At 59.6% G+C, this 18595-nt stretch overlaps 3 protein-coding genes across 10 annotated transcripts in view; 2 read left to right on the top strand and 1 right to left on the bottom strand.

The window, feature by feature from the left end:
* Positions 1-1333: 1333 nt before the first annotated feature.
* Positions 1334-5738, bottom strand: HES4 (hes family bHLH transcription factor 4). The gene is made up of 5 exons (XM_060141815.1): positions 4198-5738; positions 3672-3891; positions 3489-3584; positions 3313-3400; positions 1334-3221 (listed from the first exon to the last, which is right to left on the bottom strand). Exons 1-5 carry the CDS (start codon positions 4536-4538, stop codon positions 2836-2838), a joined length of 1131 nt encoding a protein of 376 aa, XP_059997798.1. The 5' UTR covers positions 4539-5738; the 3' UTR covers positions 1334-2835.
* A 2941-nt stretch (positions 5739-8679) lies between these two features.
* ISG15 (ISG15 ubiquitin like modifier) lies at positions 8680-15261 on the top strand. Its single transcript, XM_060141816.1, has 3 exons — positions 8680-8698; positions 13832-14025; positions 14485-15261. The coding sequence occupies exons 2-3, from the start codon at positions 14023-14025 to the stop codon at positions 15124-15126; spliced, it is 645 nt and encodes a 214-aa protein (XP_059997799.1). The 5' UTR covers positions 8680-8698; positions 13832-14022; the 3' UTR covers positions 15127-15261.
* A 1952-nt stretch (positions 15262-17213) lies between these two features.
* Positions 17214-18595, top strand: part of AGRN (agrin) — a 32750-nt gene continuing 31368 nt past the window's right edge. For all 8 annotated transcript variants that reach the window (XR_009539147.1, XR_009539148.1, XM_060141794.1 and 5 more), the window contains exon 1: positions 17214-17488. Coding sequence is in view for 6 of the 8 variants with exons in the window: in XM_060141794.1 (XP_059997777.1) it covers positions 17282-17488 (207 nt within the window). In the remaining 2 variants the exon portion in view is untranslated. The remainder of the gene's footprint in view (positions 17489-18595) is intronic.

Here is an 18595-nt window from a genome sequence, read left to right as displayed (position 1 = left end):
TTCATGGGCCTGGCCAGGAGGACTTCTGTCACCATGAGGACTAATTCTTTCTCCATATTTCAAACACCTATGACTTGCTGTCATTGTCTGGTCCCCAAGCCCTGACCCCACAGGCGAGACAGAGGGGCCCAGCGTCACAGGGCTCCACAGGGCTGAGACACCCACAGAGGCAGGCAGATCACCTGGCCTTGCACATGAATTCAGCAACCATTTATTGACCCTTGGTCCCTGCCAGGGTCCAACTGGGCTGGAAGGAGGCCACAGATGAATGAGGCTCCACCTGCCAGTGGAGGAGAAATGATCAGCAGGCCTTCTGGCCACACCCTTCCCCCAGGAGGAGGAAGTTCTGATTCCTCCCACACACCCCCAACACAGCCACCGGAGAAGATGCTTCCTCTATTATTCTGCAGGAAAGGCCTGCAAGACAAAAGCCAAGCCCAAGGGGTGGAGGGGGACAGAGGAATTACCCAGAGCCCCTGTGAGGCATGGGAGGGGGCAGGAAACGGGCGGAGGAGGGGGGAGGGTGGCAGTAGGAAGAGCCCCTGGTGTGAGGGGGAGACCCCCCCCAACCCAGCTCTCTGCCGATGGCGCAGGTGTCCAGGCAGAGTGGGGAGAGGGGTGTGGCCTCCTCCCACAGACAAGGATACTGCGGAGGGGTGGCCTGGGGAGGGGCCCAGCCTCAGCCCCCGCTGTGCTCCCTCACACCCCCCCTAATCTAACCAAGGGCGACACCCTCCGCAAACCTCCTGGCTCCTCCTTCATCCAAGCTAATTAACGAGGTCTGCATGGCCTGAGCCCGACCTGAGCGTCTTCCTGTTCCAGGCAGGTGCTGGGGACAGGAGTGAGTGACACAGACACGGCCCTGGCCTCCAGAGCCCTCGGAGCCTGGGGTGGCTGCCGCAGGTGGGAAAGTGGGGAGAGAATGGGGCGGGGCGGGGGTGAGTACAAAGGGATAGAGACGGGAGGAGCTTGCCTGTCTGAGGAACAGTGTGGTTCCCTCTGAGCCTGAGAGGTCCCTGGAGGGCTAACAGGGTGCTCGGCACAAAGATCCCTTTGGCAATAGCGTCTTGAGAACAGATGGCCAGGAACAGGAAGTAAGGAAGTAAGGGAGGGGGCAAGGCCCTGGGACGGAGGTGGGGGGGTCTGGTCTGGCGCTGTCGCCACCCTCTCCCTGAAGAAGGGAGAGTGTGATGACCCAAGTTCCAGGTGACCTTCCCAGGCAGCCCTTCTCTCTCTGGCCACCAGGTGGGGTGCTCCCTCTATCCACGAACCCACCCACCCAGCCTCATATCCCAAAGCACCCCCCCACCCCCCCACCCCGGCCCACCCCTCCTGCACTGAGTCCCTCCCTGAGCAGTTCCCCTCCCCCAGCCAAGCTGAACTTCTGGCTTCTGAAATGGACCCTCTACAATTCTCCTGCTGGGAGGGCCTCCCAGGCTGGTCAGGAGCAACTCCCCCACAGTCCTGCTGGAGACCCGGCTCTCCCAGCCTCCCCAGGGCCTGTGTGCAGAGGGTGCGGCACCTGGCCTGCATGGCTGCAACTGTCCAGGACCACTGGCCTGGGCCCTGGACACTCAGGAAGACGCGCCAGGCAGCTAGAGGCCGGGGAGAAACTGGCTTGGTGGGACGTGGCAGGCCCTGCCGGGTGTGCACGGCTGAGTCCAGGAGGGCAGGTGAACCCTGCGCATGACACGGACACGGGAGCTGATGGGGCCACTGGAGGAGGGGCAGGCCAGCCCCGGCAGTGATTCACCCTCCTCCTCCGCGATGGTCCCTGGCCAGGCAGGCGGCCAACAACCATCAGGTGAACTTGGGTGTGGCTGGGAAACAGATCTTGCCTCAGCCTCAGCAGGGCTCAGGATGAGACACTGCAGTCCCAGCTGCGTGCCTTGGACCACCCCCCTCACCGCACCCGGAGCACAGCCCCCAGCAGCAGCCTGGGGAGGCCTGGGACCACAGGACAGCGACTCTCGGGGTCGGGGGTGGGGGGCCATGCCCAACGCCGCCTAGGATCGCTGTATTGTAGGATGAACACACAGCCGGTGCTCAGGACGGATGCGTAGACCGGACCAACGCCAGTTCCTTTGTACTGAAGGGGGACCTCCCCTCTCAGGGCAGGATGGGGCACACAGCAGGGCTGGGCTCTGGCAGGAGAAGAGCCCCAGCACCAAGTGCCCTTTGTCGGGCTGGCCCCCGTTCCCTGCCCCTGGGACTCAGATGCCCGCTCCTGCTGGCAGCCCTCTCCCGGGCAGACACTGGCCTGGGGCAGGCTCAACGCACGGGTGGGCACAGGCAGCTTTGTGCTCAGCCACAAGAAGGCAGGAGGTGGAACAGGCCAGAACCGAAGCTTCAGGGACAGTCAGCCCTCACCACAGCTCAGCACCAAGACAACAGTGTGAAAATACATGTCTCCACCTCCCAGGGTCCTCGCGAGTGAGAGTGGGAAACAACATGCCCAGTGATGCTGCGGGACCGCTTCCCAGCACGGAGAGACATTCTGGAAAAAGTGATGACTGGCCCCGTCCTGCCTGAGCCTCCCGAGGGACCTCTCACACACCCTCCCCCCCCACTCCAGGGCGGGTCGCGGCTCCAGTGCAGTTAGATACAGGCAAACGCAAGGCCGGCCGAACGTCCGCGCCGGGCACCTGCGGGCCCAGGTGGGAGCAGAACCCCCGCGGCCCGCCCTGCCCGCTCGCGCGAAGACATCGGCCGACCCCGCGGCCGGGCCTCTGCCGCACTGGACCCTTCACGAAGACGACAGAACAAAGCTCCCGACGCGGCCGCTGGGAATAAATATTTTCTGGCACAGTCTCAGCGGGTTCTGGGGCCGCGACCTCACCACAGCCACGGCCTCCAGGGTGCGCCCCGGCCCTGAGCCGCGGCTCCGGGGGCGGCGAGGGGCTCCCCCGTCCGGCCCGGCAGGAAGGGCGGCGCCAAGACCGCCCTGGAGCGCGGCAAGGGGCAGGGGCCGTCGAAGGCTGGCGGCGGCGAGCGGCCCGCGTAAACCGCGGGCGCCAGAACTTCGGCGGCGGGGGCCGGTGGAAGCGGGCGGCGCAAGGGCCCCAGCCGGGCCAGGCAGGTCGCCAGATGGCCGAGCAGACGGGACCGCACGTCGGCCGGGACGCCCTCGCAGCCAGCCAGGAAGCGATTCACCTCGGCCAGACACTCGTGGAAGCCGGCGCGGTACTTGCCCAGGACTGCCGGGTCGGCGCGGAGGGCGGCTGCGGGGGCGGCAGGGGACAGGCGGTCGGGGCCCGCGGTGGCGGCGGCTCCGGCCCCAGAGCCCTCGCCGCCGCCGTCGCCCGCGCTCACCTGTCACCTGCACGCGCCGCAGGCTCTGCAGGTGCTTCACGGTCAGCTCCAGGATGTCCGCCTTCTCCAGCTTCGAGCGGCGGGAGCTCTGGGGGCGGGGCCAGTGTGGGCGGCTGGCAGCCCAGGAGAGCCGGGATTCCAGGCTCCCCGATCTCGCCCTCCCGCCCCCGACTCACCTCTTTCCTGAGGGCGTCCAGGAGGAGGCTCTGGAGCTGAGCGAGGCTCTCGTTGATGCGCGCTCGGCGCCGCTTCTCCATGACGGGCTTGGAGGACTGCGGGGCCGGCAGCGGCTGAGTCCCCCGGGCGTCAGCTCCCCTCTCCCCCCCGCTCCTGCCAACCGCGTCCGGCCGGGTCCCCACCTTCCGGTGCTCGGCCGCGCTCCGGGGCTGGTCCGGGGTCCGGCGGGCACCGGCCGGCGCTCCCGCCCGCGGCGAGGCCCTCAGCTTCCCCGGGGTGTCGGCAGGCATGGTGCGCCCCCGCGCCGCGCGGGGCCGAGGGCGGGCCGGACGCACGGCTTCCCGAGCCCCTCTCCCGCGGGCTCCAGGCTCCGGGACCGAGCGCGCGCTGCCAGCCGCCTGGCTATTTAAGGAAGCGCCGCCGCGGGGCGTGTGAATCCGGCTCCGCGTTCTTTCCCACACTCGCGCCAGCCAATGAGCCGCCGGCGCCGGGCAGCCCGCCCCCGGCCGCAGCCCCCGCCGGCTGTCAGTCACGCGTCCGCTCCCGGCCCACCGACCCCGCGGGCGACAAAGGCGAGCCGGGGCACCCCGCCCGCGCCCGCCTCTGGCGGCGCCGGGCCGAGGCGGGGAAGTCGCCGCGCCCGCTCCCCCGTTCCGAGCGGTGCGCCGGGAGGGGACCTCTCCGGGAGGGCGGAGGCGCGAGGCTCACCTTCTGGGCGAGCTGGGGCCGCGGGAAATCTGAAAGGAGAACTCGCGAGGGGAACCGGGTGAGGCGCCCCCGAGGAGCCGGCGAGCCTCGGCCCGCACGCCTCTGCTCTCCGCGGACCCAGCCGGGCCCTCGGGCCTCCGCGCGGCCTGCGAATCTGACCCCCGCCGGCTGCAGCACCTGCACGAGGCCCGTGACACAGTGGACGTGGAACACCAGCCACTGGGCAGGAGACAGGCTGGCCGGCCAAGGTCGTAGACAGGCAGAGTGGCATCACGGGACCAGTGAACGTGATGCCACAAGGCGGGCGGAGTGACGTCATCAGTCAGGCAGGATGACGTCATGGAACAGAATGTAAGGTGTCACTGGTCACGCTGGTGACGTCTCAGGGTTAAGGTCGATGATGACACAAGCCAGATGGGGTGATGTCATGGTCGCTGGTGATGTCACTCTCTTCCAGATTACCCAACAGTAAACCAAGCACCAGCAAAGTAGGGCTCACAAAAAATGAGGGACACTTGTTAAAATTTTGTTTTTTAGTTCAAAGTGGCGTTGTGGGGAAAAAAGAGGGCTAAGCTTATTTTCGCGTTTGATGTTTTCATTCTGAATTCCCTTGCGCCAGCACTCTGGTCTTCTGAGTACTGAGGGTTCCAGCCCACTGTGGCCTGGCGGCCGTCTTGTCGGCATCGCACAGATGTCTCCTGAGGCCCACGGTAGACCCGGCCTGCCCTTGGGGCTGAGGAAGCGTCTCGCGGGTTCTAATCCGACGCGGGGGGCGACGGCAAACAAGCAATGTTATGTCGCAGTTGCCAGAGACAGAAAGAAATGGGTAGGTTGCTGGGGGAGAGGAAACCCCTCTTTCGACTGGGTGGTCCGGACGGCTTCTTTGCGGTGGGTTCCAGGAAAGAAGGCAGATCTGCAAGGTCCGGAGAGGAAGTGTCATGCCCAGGGTGGAAAGGGACCACAGGCCCGAGGGAGGAGGGGCAGGGGCAGGTGGGCGCGGGGCCTGGGAGAGTCGTGCTGGGCTTTTCGGAGCAGCGGAGTGGGCCGACTGGCAGCTCGGAAGGGTCACCTCGGTCCTAGGCGTACCTAGTGGGTGGGGTCGCCGGCTGGCCCCTTACCCAACACCAGTTCCCGGGGTCCCAGCCCGGGGTCACGGTGTAGCCGCCTTTTCTCCTTTCTGAGGCCAACCTAGTCTGGCCCTAGCCTCGCCCTCTGGAACCCCCCAATCCCACCCCGGCGCGAAACCGACCTCTCAGCGGTCTGCGGGGGCGCCCGGGGCGGGGCGGGAGGCGGCTACACTGGGTGTGTCTGTCTGTGGGCTGTCGCCCCCGAGGCCAGGCCCCAGAGGCGCAGCCCCGGAGGAGCGTGTGGGGCGGGGAGCGTTGGGAAGCCGCGGGCGTCGGGCAGGAGCGGGCGGTGGGGACCCACCCAGAGCACAAAGCCCTGGGAGCGCTGACTGCCACGGCGCCGGGGTGGCTGGGACCAGCCCTGAGGGGGATGAGGCCGCGGGGGTCCTGGAGTCCCCACCCCGCCCCCATCCCCCCCGGCGGGCTGCGCGCAGGAGAGAAAGCCCGCGAGTGCCCCGCTGGGAAGCGTCGGCGGAACCCCAGGCCGGCAGGCGGGGCGCTGGGACCCGGTCTGGGTGGGCTCGGCCCCCCACCCCCAGGAGACCACACAGGCAGGGGTTTCAGACCGCAAGGAGAGGCTCGAGGAGCCATGTTTGACCATGCTTTACCTGCTAGTGGTTAGACGGGTTCGCTTACCCTCCGGTACCTGTTTCCTCACCTGTAAAATGGGTTATCTTTTCATTTATCCCTGGGTTGTTGGGAAGATAAATGAGCTCCTATTCTGAAAACACGCAGCACATGTCAGCTTCAGTTGTTACTGCCTGGGGGAACAGACGCAGGCCGGGAGGAGCCACCTGGACTCACCTCGGCCATGTGCCTGCCCTTCTGCACCCTCTGCCCTCTGAGACGCCCCCTCCCCACCCAGGGTCTCCAGGGGCCTGTGTCTTGGCCTCCCAGCCCCAGCCCCAACAAGGAGACTTCACTAGCCCAGAACAAAGTGAGTTTCCCTGGGGTTGTCACCCACACCGTCTGTGTGGTCATGTCTCTGGGCCCTCCTACCTCTGGCCGTCCCCCCACCCCGCCTTTTACATCTGGGCTTGGATCTCTGGTAGGGCCACCGGGTCTCCTGGGGGTCGTAGGGGCTCCCTTGCTCTGGGCAAGGAGGGAGAGTCCTGGGCTGCAGTTGGGAAATAGTGCTGAGGAATACTGTGGAATATTGCATTTTCCAAAGATGGCTACAACAACATCTCCCACCCCAAATACCCTTATGGTGCACCTTGGTGAGATTTTGTGATGACATCGACCAGCAAAGACAGGGGCAGGGGTGAGATGTGAATTCTGAGGCTGGACCTTAAAAATGCCACACACGTTCACCTTGCTGTCTTGGGAAACCCGCTCTTGGAACCCGTTTGCCCCTCTGTGAGGAAGCCCAAACTGGCCCCATGGAGAGGCTCCCAAGGGGAGGCCATTGAGCCAGGAGCCCAGAAATCTCAGCTGCTGGACAGGTGATCCCAACCTGCTGCTTCAGAGCCCCCACCTCATGCCTTCCCAGCTGCTCCTGGGCGCTTTGTTCCAATTCTTGATTCACAGAACAGGACAGTTGTTACTGTGACCTTTGGGGGTCATTTGTTACACAACAGTAGTAACTGGTATAACTAAGATGGCCCAAGCCCTGGATCTGTTCCTCCGCCCCTCCCCTCCCCCTCCCCCTCCCCCACCCCACTCCCCATCTTGTTCCTCCTTTTCTCCGGCAGGAAGCGAGGCGCCGGAGCCTGCAGCCCTGGCTGTGTCCAGCTGACGATTTGAGTTGATTTTTGCAAGCCATCAAAGGCCAACTATTTGTCTTCCTAGATCCAGGCTTGAGTGGGCCAAGCCCCCGTTGGCTGGTGGTCCCAGGGGCATCTCCAGGGCCCACTGGTGGCCACCGGGTTTGGGGAGCAGGGGGCTGAGGCAGGAAAGTCAGTGGGGGAGTCTGTGTGGAAAGACAGGTGTATTTCCCAGGCCAGACACTGGGCTCCAGCCTTGGGTTGTGGGGGGAGGGATGGTCCTCTGCCTACCGTGACAGCGTTCCACACAACATCATTCAGACAGTGTCCCTTGGGGGTCTGCCACGTGCGATCTGTGAACACGTCCTTCCCAACCTCCAACATGGGGGTGGCACCTGCATTCCCACTCTGCCCCTCAGCATTCCACAGGCATATGAGCCCCAGAACATCAGAGACATCACAGACCACGCCCTCCGGCACCCCTTACCCTCCTGTTCCTTCCTCTTCTGCCAAGAGGCAACGGCCTGTGGACTCAGGCAGCCGGGACCAGAGTTGCCAAGTAACCAGGCTAGAACCATTGCAGGTCCTCTCCTGCAGCACGGGAGTTGGACGCTGTGATGATAAAGTGGCAGAGGCCAGGGCTGGAGGAATCCAGCCTTCAGGCTAGAGATGAGGGAAGCAGATAGCCAGGACCCAGGCAGAAGCCAGGAGCACCAGGATGCCGACAACAAGCCTTGAGGTTCAAGGGCAGTCCCCACCCCTGTGACTGAGGGGGCGTCTTCCACCCTTACAGGTCATGAGACCAACGTACCTTCCCTCGGCCACCTGATGCCAGGTAGTGGGAGCATCCTCCCAACACCCAGTGCGTGACGGTACCTTCCCCGTGATCTGGGCGCCGTCAACATCTTTCTCCTGAATTGCGCGTTGACACCTCTCCACATTTGGGGAGCCATGTCCCCCAACTTCTGGGTGGTGACAGAATCTCCTTCCAACCCCTATCTGCCTGGCACGCTGCCTCCCTGTGGGCCCCCGTGGGTGCTGCTTTTCTCTCCACTCTCCTTGGGCCGGCGCTCCTGGGGAGAGGTGAGCTTCCCTGTCCTTCCTGCTTGGCGCGTCCAGACCGGTGTCTTCTTCACCAAAAAAGCTCCAGCTTTGAAACCTCACCTTATTAACAGACCACCCCTTTCTTAACAGACCACACAGACTACAGTCGACCGAAACCTTCCTGAAGGGTTTACTCCTGGTTCCCTGTCACCTTCTCCAGACACTCCTGTCACAGTTTCTGGTGATTTCAAAATCCACACGGATGAGCCTCCAACTTTCTGGACTTCGTCGCCTCCATGGGGTGTCCTGGTGTAGCGTCAATAACTAAGCTCCGGATCCCAGGTGCTGGGTGTTGACTGTAGCTCTCAGTTTCCCACCCACCCTGGAGGCCCCACCCACCGGAAGCCCCGCCCACAGGGGCCAGGTCGGGGCTGGAGCCTGAGGCGGAAGGTCCAACGCCCTTCGGCTGCTGTTCCAACAGCGTCGCCTGGGGTCCTGCCTCCTCCCTCCACATCCCCATACCTTTCTCTCAGGTCCTGTCTCCCGCACGACCACTGGGATGTATACGCAGTAGCCTGGGCGAGAGGTGACTGTGCCCTGGACCAGGGTGCACAGGTGTACGTGGTGAGGACTGTGAACTTCTTGGGAGGGTTTTTTGCTGTTACTGCTGCTGTTAGATCATTGAAGGGCTTAAAAATAAAAGCAAGTGTGTTAAACATGATATAGATACTGTCTTAAAGGTTTAAGGAAGTTTAAGGTAGTTTGTAAATGAAACCAAATATTAACCAAAGACCCCTTTATAAGTGGCTGTTGTAATTTCATAAATAGGATATTCAGGCAGGTTTGTGACTAGAATTTATATATTTTGTGGTCATGTTATTAGGTGCATACAAATTTAAAATCTTTTTTTTTTACCAATGAACTCAACCTTATATTGCTATGCAACCTTCTGTATCTAATAATGCTTTGACTGGCCCGAGGCAGGGGAACGCAATCAGACTCACAGGTTGCATCAGACCGAAACTTTCCAGACCACCCAGTTCCAGAAACTGACCTGGAGACTTTCAGGACCACCCGGTTCCAGGAACTGACCTGGGGACTTTCCACCCGGCCCAGCCTTCCCGCCTTTCGAGGGGCGGGACTAACGGTCCCCCAGGATACCCGAAAAGACCACCAAATAAGGAATACCCTGCGCCCTCCCAGATTCACCACACCCCTTTCCCTTCTTCCCCTATAAATTCTGCCCAAACCCTCGCCCGGGCGCGACTTCCCTGGCCCCTTTCACTCGGATCAGTGAACCTCGCCCGGGAGCGTTCCCAAATACAGCTTGCTTAAGCTCTCCTCTGTTTCTTGGTGCCGTTCCTTACAGTAAGATTTCTTTGTTAATCTGTTAATAAAATTGTTAATGTAGCCACATTGGCTTCCTTTTAGTTAACATTTACCTGGTAGGTTTATTTTCATCCTTTTACTTTCAGTTTCCCATATGCTTATATTTCAGATGATTCGTGTCTTCTGTAAGCCACATAAAATCAGATTATTTTTAACCAGGCTGACAACCCTGGTCATTTAGTCCCCCTGGATTTCAGACCTCTGCTCTGAAGAACTTTGAGGGAATCCATTTCTGTTGTTTTAAGCCACCAGTTTGTGGTGACTTAAAAGCCACCAAGACAGGGAGACACGTGCTTCCAGGTGCTATCACTTTGTCTGCCTAAAGCCTTTGTGTTTAGTTCCTCTTGTCAAAAGCAGGTGACAGGGCTTCCCTGGTGGCGCAGTGGTTGAGAGTCCGCCTGCAATGCAGGGGACACGGGTTCGTGCCCCGGTCCGGGAAGATCCCATACTGTGGATGGGCCCCTGAGCCATGGCCCCTGAGCCATGGCCGCTGAGCCTGCGCGTCCGGAGCCTGTGCTCTGCAACAGGAGCGGCCACAGCAGTGAGAGGCCCGCGTACCGCAAAAAAAAAAAAAAAAAAAGGCAGGTGACATTCAATGAAGTAACTAAAAGAAAATAAAGACTCTATTACTGTATGTCAGTATTAAGAAATTAGGAGACGTATGCCATGTTTTTGTTTTCTCTTTTTAAATTTTTAATTTCTTTTTAAAAATTTTAAATTGTTGTATCTTTGCCATGTTTAATAATGGTCACCTGGGGACTTCCCTGGTGGTCCAGTGGTTAAGACTCCTAGCTCCCAATGCAGGGGGCATGGGTTCGATCCCTGGTCAGGAAACTAAGATCCCGCATGCCGCACCGCATGGCCAAAAACAAAAACAAAAACAAAATAATGGTCATCTGAAGGAGATTGAGAGATTTTCACATTCTGTATTCTTTGTTATGTTTCTGGTTTTCTTTTTATAATACTAATATTATTTATGCAAGGAATGCGTCGAGATAGAAACAAAATAATATAAAGAAACAAGTTTTTAAACTTTTGTGCATGTTAACAACTTTGGTGCCATATGAGATTATTTTGGGGGAGGGGAGGTGGAATGATTAATTCATATGCAAAACAATTTGTTTTTTTCCAGTCTTTTACTTATTTAATTTTTTATTTATTTGATTTTTTTTTTTTTTTTTTTTTTTTTTTGCGGTACGCGGGCCTCTCACTGTTGTGGCCTCTCCTGTTGCGGAGCACAGGCTCCGGACGCGCAGGCTCAGCGGCCATGGCTCACGGGCCCAGCCGCTCCGCGGCATGTGGGATCCTCCTGGACCGGGGCACGAACCCGTGTTCCCTGCATCGGCAGGCGGACTCTCAACCACTGCGCCACCAGGGAAGCCTTATTTATTTGATTTTTAATGTATTTTAAAGTATTTATTTTTAAGTATTTATTTTAATTTTATTTATTTACTTATTTATTTTTGCTGTGCCATGCAGCATGTGAGATCTTAATTCCCTGACCAGGGACTGAACCCATGCCCCCTGCAGTGGAAGCCTGAAGTACTAACCAGTGGACCACCAGGGAATTCCCTAAGTATTTATTTTTACTTTTAGCTAACATATGCCTGTGATATGCTGTTTGTGATAGTAAAAACTTGGGAATAACCTACATATTCAACAATATGGGACTGGTTAGCTAAATTACACTGTATTCTATGATGGACTCATTATACTATGGGCAACATATACAGCCATGAAAACAACTTGCATAAAAGTATCTATTCATATGGAAAAATGTTTGTGAGATACTTGTGAATGAAGCACTTTAGAAAATGGTGAGAGTAGCATGAGGGTTTCTTTTTTTTCAGTTTTCTTTTTTATTGAGGTGAAGTTCATGTAACATACTTAACCATTTTAAGGTATATAATTCAATGGCATTTAGTATATTTAGTACAACCATCACCTCTATCTAGTTCCAAAACATTTTATCATTCCCAAAGGAGGCCTTGTCTCCATGAAGCAGTCACTCCCCATGGCCCCTGGCCCTGGCAATTTTTTTGTGGTACGCGGGCCTGTCACTGTTGTGGCCTCTCCTGTTGCGGAGCACAGGCTCCGGACGCGCAGGGTCAGCGGCCATGGCTCACCGGCCCAGCCGCTCCGCGGCACGTGGGATCTTCCCGGACCGGGACACGAACCCGTGTCCCCTGCGTCGGCAGGCGGACTCTCAACCACTGCACCACCAGGGAAGCCCTGATTATTTTCTTCTTTAACTTTTTTTTTTGGCTGCGTTGGGTCGTTGTTGCTGCGCTCAGGCTTTCTCTCTAGTTGCGGCGAGCAGGGGCTACTCTTTGTTGCGGTGCGCGGGCTTCTCATTGTGGTGGCTCCTCTTGTTGCGGAGCACTGGCTCTAGGCACGTGGGCTCAGTAGTTGTGGCACACGGGCTTAGTTGCCCCTCGGCATGTGGGGTTTTCCCCGGAACAGGGCTCAACCCCATGTCCCCCGCATTGGCAGGTGGATTCTTAACCACTGCACCACCAGGGAAGTCCCTTGTGGACATTTCGTATCAGTAGAATCACACAATATGTGACTTTTTGTGTCTGGCTTCTTTCACTGAGCATCATGTTTTCAAGGTTCATTCACATTGTAGCCTGCGTCAGTGCTTCATTCCTTTTTATGGCTAATATTCCATTACAAGGATGGACCACACTTTGTCTATGCATCCACGTGCTGATGGTGTTTGCTCCCCCAGTTTCTACCATTCATCTCCTGTGAATAGAGCTACTGTTAACATCTGTGTGCAAGCATTTCTCTGAACACCTGTTTGGAGTTCTCTCGAGCATATCCCTAGGAGTGGAATTGCTGGGTCACGTGAAAATTCTGTTTAACCTTTTGAGGAATGACTAGACTGTTTTCCACAGTGACTTCACCATTTCACATTCCCATCAGCAATGTATGAGATTTCCATTTTTTCTACATCTTCACCAACACTTGTTATTATTCCCTTTTTAATTATTATAGTTGTGCTAACAGGTGTGACATAGTATCTCACTGTGGTTTTTTTTTTTAATAAATTTATTTATTTATTTATCTTTGGCTGTGTTGGGTCTTGGTTGCTGCGCGTAGGCTTTCTCTAGTTGCGGCGAGCAGGGGCTACTCTTCGTTGCGGTGAGGGGGCTTCTATTGCAGTGGCTTCTCTTGTTGCGGAGCACGGGCTCTAGGCGCACAGGCTTCAGTAGTTGTGGCATGCAGGCTCAGCAGTTGTGGCTCATGGGCTCTAGAGCACAGGCTCAGTAGTTGTGGCACACGGGCTTAGTTGCTCCGCGGCATGTGGGATCTTCCCGGACCAGGGCTTGAACCCGTGTCCCCTGCATTGGCAGGCGGATTCTTAACCACCGCACCACCAGGGAAGTCCCTCACTGTGGTTTTGATGTGCATTTCCCTATTGACCAATGATGTTGACCATCTTTTCATGTGGTGGTTGGCCATTTATATATTTTCTATTTTAAAATGTCTATTTAAGTCTTTTGCCCAACTTTTAACTGAGTTGTTTATCTTTTTGTTGTTGAGTTGTAAAAGTTCCTTATATATTATGGATACTAGACCCTTATCGGACATGTGATTTGCAAATATTTTCTACCATTTTGTGTATAGTTTTTTTTTTCACTTTGTCAATAGTGTCCAGGAGTTCATTTTTGTAGAAAATAAGATACATATCTTTCATTGAAACAATGAGAACAGGGACTTCCGTGGTGGCGCAGTGGTTAAGAATCCGCCTGCCAATGCAGGGGACACGGGTTCAAGCCCTGGTCCGGGAAGATCCCACGTGTCGCGGAGCAACTAAGCCTGCATGCCGCAACTAGCCCGCACGCCTAGAGCCCGTGCTCCGCAACAAGAGAAGCCACTGCAATGAGAAGCCTACGCACAGCAACAAAGAGTAGCCCCCCCCACTGCAACTAGAGAAAGCCCGTGCACAACAACGAAGACCCAAGCAGCCATTAATTGATTGATTGATTGATTGATTAAAAAACAATCTGAACAAATATTTATTTGTCATAAACAAATGGAGGTTATCTCTGGGTAGTTTAGATTGTCACTATTTTATGTTATTTCTGAATTAACCCTGGCAATGATTTCCGAGTTTACTAATTTTGCAGACTGGTAAATGGAAAGTGAAAGTTTCCAGTTGTTCGCTCATGTTATGATGTGTGTGCGTCTTGCAAAGGACCCGAGGTGTTGGACATGCAGGGGGTTTCTGAACACACACCCCTGGAGGCGGGGATGCTGTCACAGTCCCCAGGCCCCGCTGGCCAGGTGGAAAGCCCCAGCCCACCCCTGCCTCAGTTTCTTGTCATTGTCATTCTGTTTTGTTTCTGCTATTCACTCCAGGGCCCGCCTTGGGAAAAGGAAACCGAAACTGAAGCTGAATTCGGCTACTGTGTGGCTGGCTCCCCGACACCGCCCTCTGACGTGGTTGCTCAGGCTTTAAAAGGGCTGAGCTGCCACGGCTGGAGAAGAGCTGAGAGCGGAGAGGCAGCCAACCAGTGCTTGCAGAGGACCTGGCGCCAGGGCCCACAGCCATGGTGAGGCGGGTTAGACAAGTGGGGCAGGTGGGCTCGTACCCCTCCCCCTGGTGGCATCTCCCAGGGGCGGAACACCTACATGTGCAAGGCAGGCAGAGCTGCTCAGAACCCCCAGGTTCTTAAGCGTGAGGGGAGGGGCAGGGCTCCTTCTGACAGCAGGGTCTGGGTCCTCAGAGGTGGGTTCTGCCCAGTGGGCAACCCTGAGATCCCTTGGGATCAGCACAGGGGGCCGTCTTAGCAGGTGAAGGGAGGCAACATGATGGTTGTGGGTGGTGACTATTCTTCTAGAAATGCCCGCATGCACTCTCCAGCACCTGGCGTCCCCCTCCTGGTGGGAGGGGAGGCTGGAGAGGAGGGGGCAGCATCACGGGGTCTAGCAGCTTGCCCCACTGCCAGTGTCACGCGTGCAGTGCTCCCAGAACTGGTGCCAGGGTCTCTGAGCCTGTGTGATGCCCACAGGGTAGGAACCTGAAGGTGAAGATGCTCGGGGGCCAGGAGATCCTGGTGCCCCTGAGGGACTCCATGCTGTCATCCGAGCTGAAGCAGCAGATCACCCAGCAGATCGGCGTGCCCGCCTTCCAGCAGCTACTGGTCCACCAGGACACTCGCAAGGTGCTGCAGGATGGGGTGCCCCTGGTCTGCCAGGGCCTGGGCCCCGACAGCACCGTCCTGCTGATGGTGCAGAGCTGCAAAGACCCCCTGAGCATCCTGGTGAGGAATAACAAGGGTCGCAGCAGCACCTACGTGGTCCGGCTGACGCAGAGGGTGGCCGAGCTCAAGCTGCAAGTGTGCCAAAAGGAGCACGTGCAAGCCGACCAGTTCTGGCTGAGCTTCGAGGGGAAGCCCATGGAGGACGCGCACCAGCTGGGGGAGTACGGCCTCACCACCATGTGCACCGTGTTCATGAATCTGCGCCTGCGGGGGGGCGGGGCAGGGCCAGGGCCAGGAGGGCCGCGGGGAGGGCGCCCCACTGAGCACCAGGTATACAGTTGTAGCACCCTCTGTAGCACCATTCTGCACCCTTCTGGTGAGATTGGGGGAGGGGTGGAGGAGGGAGTGGTAAGAGGGGACCCAGGGTCGCTGGGGGAATCAGCAGGCTAGGGTGGCCAAGTTAAGGGACAAGCCTAGTGGGATCAAAATGGTGACCTCCGCCTGCCCCCAGAGAAACTGAAGGTGTGTCCCCACATCTTTGGGAAATTAACTTCTAGAGAAATAAAAAGAGGCATATCTGCTGGAGCCTATCGCTGTCTTCACATTGAGCCATGGTCAGCCCCTGCCTGCACAACTGGTCCCCACTCCTCACATCTGGGTCAGCAGGTAGCACAGGGAGGGGAAGGCCTGGCGAGGTCCCAAAGGCCACAAGGTGAGTGTCCCTGGAGGCGGTGAGTCCGTAGGGCCTGCCTGGGCCAGTTGTGAGGGAGGCTTCCCCACACCAGCTGGGGTCTGGGGGCCTCTTGACCCTCCAGGAACCATCAGCCTACACTGTCCAGCCTGCATTGGTCTGGGGAAAAGTGGTGACAGGGCCTTGGGCACTCACATCACCATCAGGGCGAGCTGCTGAATCAGCAAATACGCCCTCCTTCAGGGTTCAGTTCATGAAGGGGCCACAGCCAGTAGGTGAGGGGGTACCTGGGATAGGGGTTCCTCCCATCCACGTGGAAGAGTTTGTCCCAGAAAGGGGGCACCTAATTTGGCAGAACTACAGCCACTTCCGCACCGGATGCATTTTTCTTTGCCAGTTTTCCGCATGCGCCACTCGGGAGCCAGGCTGAGCCAGCCTTAGACACGGGTGGGGGGGTGGGGGTGCGGGGGGGCATAGAACGTACACCTCTCTGGGCCAAAGTCCATGACTCTGGGGACACTCAGTCCTCAGCCTTCAGACTCTTCAGTGGCATTTGGCTGCAGACCCAGAAGCCCCCTTTCTGGTCTGTGGGGGTCCGTATCTGAGCTGGGGGACCCCCCAGGTCTGGCTTACCTGTGACAAATATGTGTAGACATGCAGGTGTGTGTGGGGGAGGGCTCCTGGCTCCAACCTCATTTCCTGGGCCCCCAACCTCACCTCTTTGTCATACTGTAACTTAACAAGTGTAAGCACACCCCCTCGGTGCCACCCTCCTTTCTTGAACCCCCCCCCACCAGGGTCTAGGCGACGTAGGGTCCCCCGAGGGGCCTCTGCTGCTGCTCACCCTTCATTGCCTCCAGCTCAGAGGTCCGTGGCTGGCGTGGGTGAGGGGATGTGCGGCAGACCCGGCCCTGGAGGGACAGAGGGATCTCCTCTCCCTCCCCACCCCCACCATCTTCAGCTAGGTCGGGGTCTAATCTGGACCCTCTGGGTCTCGGTTTACCCGCCTGGACCCTGTGGGAATGTCTGGAGAAGCGCCTTGGGGGAGCTGGGGAGGGGGTGTGGCTGGCCGTCCACCGCAGACGCAATCGCCGCCTCGGACAGCAGGGGGAGCCCGCAGCCCTGCAGAGGGGCCGGAGCTGACCCGGGACCGAGAGGTGGGCGGGTCTGCGCTCCGTTACGACCAATCGCCGCAGGCCCCGGCCCGCATTGGTCCCGGCAGGCCGGGGGTCCCGGGCCGGCCGAGCTTCCGTCCCCAGTTCCAGCGAGGGGCTGGGGTCCCCCGTCAGGTTCCTCCTGCCGGGGGAGGGGCACAGCCCTGCAGGGCTCGAGGGGCGGCGGGGCCCCGGATCTGGCAGCCCCTCCCCGCGGCCGGGGAGCCCCCGCCGCCCCAGCCCCGGCGCAGCCTGGAGCCCCTTGGAAGTCCCGTCACGTCGCTTCCAGATTATGCATTAACCCGATTTCAGCCGCATTTCCTGGCGGGGGTGGGGAACGTCCGCGCAGGCGGGGGAGGGGCGTCCGTGGGGGTGCGCCGCAGCAGGGAGAGCACCCTCGATCCCGCCCTGCCCCCGCCCCTCGGCCGGGCCAGGCCCATCACCCACATTGGCCCGACCCAGACTGGCCCTCTCCCTCCCCCAGCCAGGCCTCCGCCCGGCGCCGCCGTCCCGGCGCTTTGTTCGCGGCCGCCGCGGGTCGCAGGGCGCCGGGCGGGCCGGGGGCGGGCGCGGGCGGGCCGGGGGGGGGGGGGAGGGAAGGGGGTGGTGCTGCCCCCGGTCCCGCCCCCGGCCCGCCCCCGCGCCGCCCGCGCTCCCGCCGCCTCCCAGGAGCTGCGTCCCGTCCTGTCCAGTCCAGTCCCTGGCGCGGCCCGGCCCGTGAGCTTGCTCCGGCCGCCTTCCGCCGTCCTCCGCCCGCGCCATGGCCAGCCTGCGGCCGTCCGGCCAGGCTCCTCTGCAGCCACTGCTGCTGCTCCTGGTGGTGGCCGCGCGCGCCCTGCCCGGCGCCGACGGGACGTGCCCCGAACGCGCGCTGGAGAGGCGGGAGGAGGAGGCGAACGTGGTGCTCACCGGCACCGTGGAGGAGATCCTCAACGTGGACCCGGTGCAGCACACGTACTCGTGCAAGGTGGGCCCCCGCGTGACCCCCGGGACCCTGAGCCCCCTTCGGGCCGTCCTGGAAGCCTGGGTTGGGGGCCTCTCCCCCGCGATCCCGGCCCCCTAGCCCGGAGGTCCTGCCATCGCGACGCCGGCCGCCCCGCTGAGACCCCCGCCCCGGGCCGTGGGAACGAGCCCCAGACGCTCCGCAGCGCCCGCGCCCGCTCCCTTGGCGACCGCCAACCCCCGTGTGGGGCGCCGGGTCTGGGAAAACTCGCGAGCGCTGGAGGGAAAGTTCTTGCGGTGCCGCTGCCATCCCGCCTCGCGGTGCCCAGGCCCCGGAGACCTGATCGTGTCTGCCCCTTCAACCCAAGCCCCCTCCCTTACTGGAAACAAGTGCGCCTCCCCCCAGGGAGAATGTTCCGCTACCGCACCCCCTACCCACCGGCCAAAGAAAAGGAACAGGGACGAGGGGAGGTGACGCTTTCTGCTTGGGGTGGAGGTGGGGTTTTGGCCTGTGGTCAGTGCTGTCGCCCCCCGCCCCCAGAGGCGAGAAGGGGTGGTCAGGAGAGAGTGGAGGGGTGCACATCTTATCTCCCAACCCCAGGGCTCCTGGTGGGGCATGCTGCAGCGATGGGTTTGGGGGCCGGAGCAGAGAAGTGGGCGGGGCCGTTGCTGAGCCTCAAGTGTCGGGGTGCAGGGCAGGTGCCCCATCCTGCTCCTGAGAGACCTGGATCTCCCCCGGCCACAGGGAGGGAGAACTTGCCTGGCCTCTCCTTCAGTTGGATCTGGGAGCCCCCTGGGATAGGTCTAGTGGGGTTTTTCCCACAATCTGTTCCTAGGGAGGGCTCAAGGGACCCAGGGCCCTGCCCCCCTCTGGCCCCTAAAACTACCTCCCCGACCAGAAATCGGATCATTCCTCTTCCGTGGAGATGGGGAGGGGTGGCAGCTTCTTTCAGCCTGGCCTGTGCGGGCTACAGCTGGGATCCCCCGCCGGGCCCCCTCCCCTCCACCACCGCCAGGGCACTTTGCCAAGTCCCTGCAGGATTTTCCCGACTTCCTCCCCGCTGCTCCTGGGTGTGGCTGGGGTGGGGGGAGGCGATGAAAGCCACCCAGCCCTCCCCTGCTAGCTGTCGTC

This window comes from Lagenorhynchus albirostris, chromosome 2 (genome assembly GCF_949774975.1).
Source record: "Lagenorhynchus albirostris chromosome 2, mLagAlb1.1, whole genome shotgun sequence".
NCBI lineage: Eukaryota > Metazoa > Chordata > Mammalia > Artiodactyla > Delphinidae > Lagenorhynchus > Lagenorhynchus albirostris.
The sequence above is the reverse complement of the archived record's forward strand: the minus strand, read 5'-3'. Positions and strand labels throughout refer to the sequence as shown.

Coding starts and splice junctions, on each gene's coding strand:
- HES4 (XM_060141815.1), bottom strand. CDS start 4,538: ATGACGTCATCCTGCCTGACTGATGACGTCACTCCGCCCGCCTTGTGG. Junction 3,892..4,197: donor GGCCCCAGCTCGCCCAGAAG/GTGAGCCTCGCG, acceptor TTCCTTAAATAG/CCAGGCGGCTGGCAGCGCGC. Junction 3,585..3,671: donor GCGCGGCCGAGCACCGGAAG/GTGGGGACCCGG, acceptor CCGGCCCCGCAG/TCCTCCAAGCCCGTCATGGA.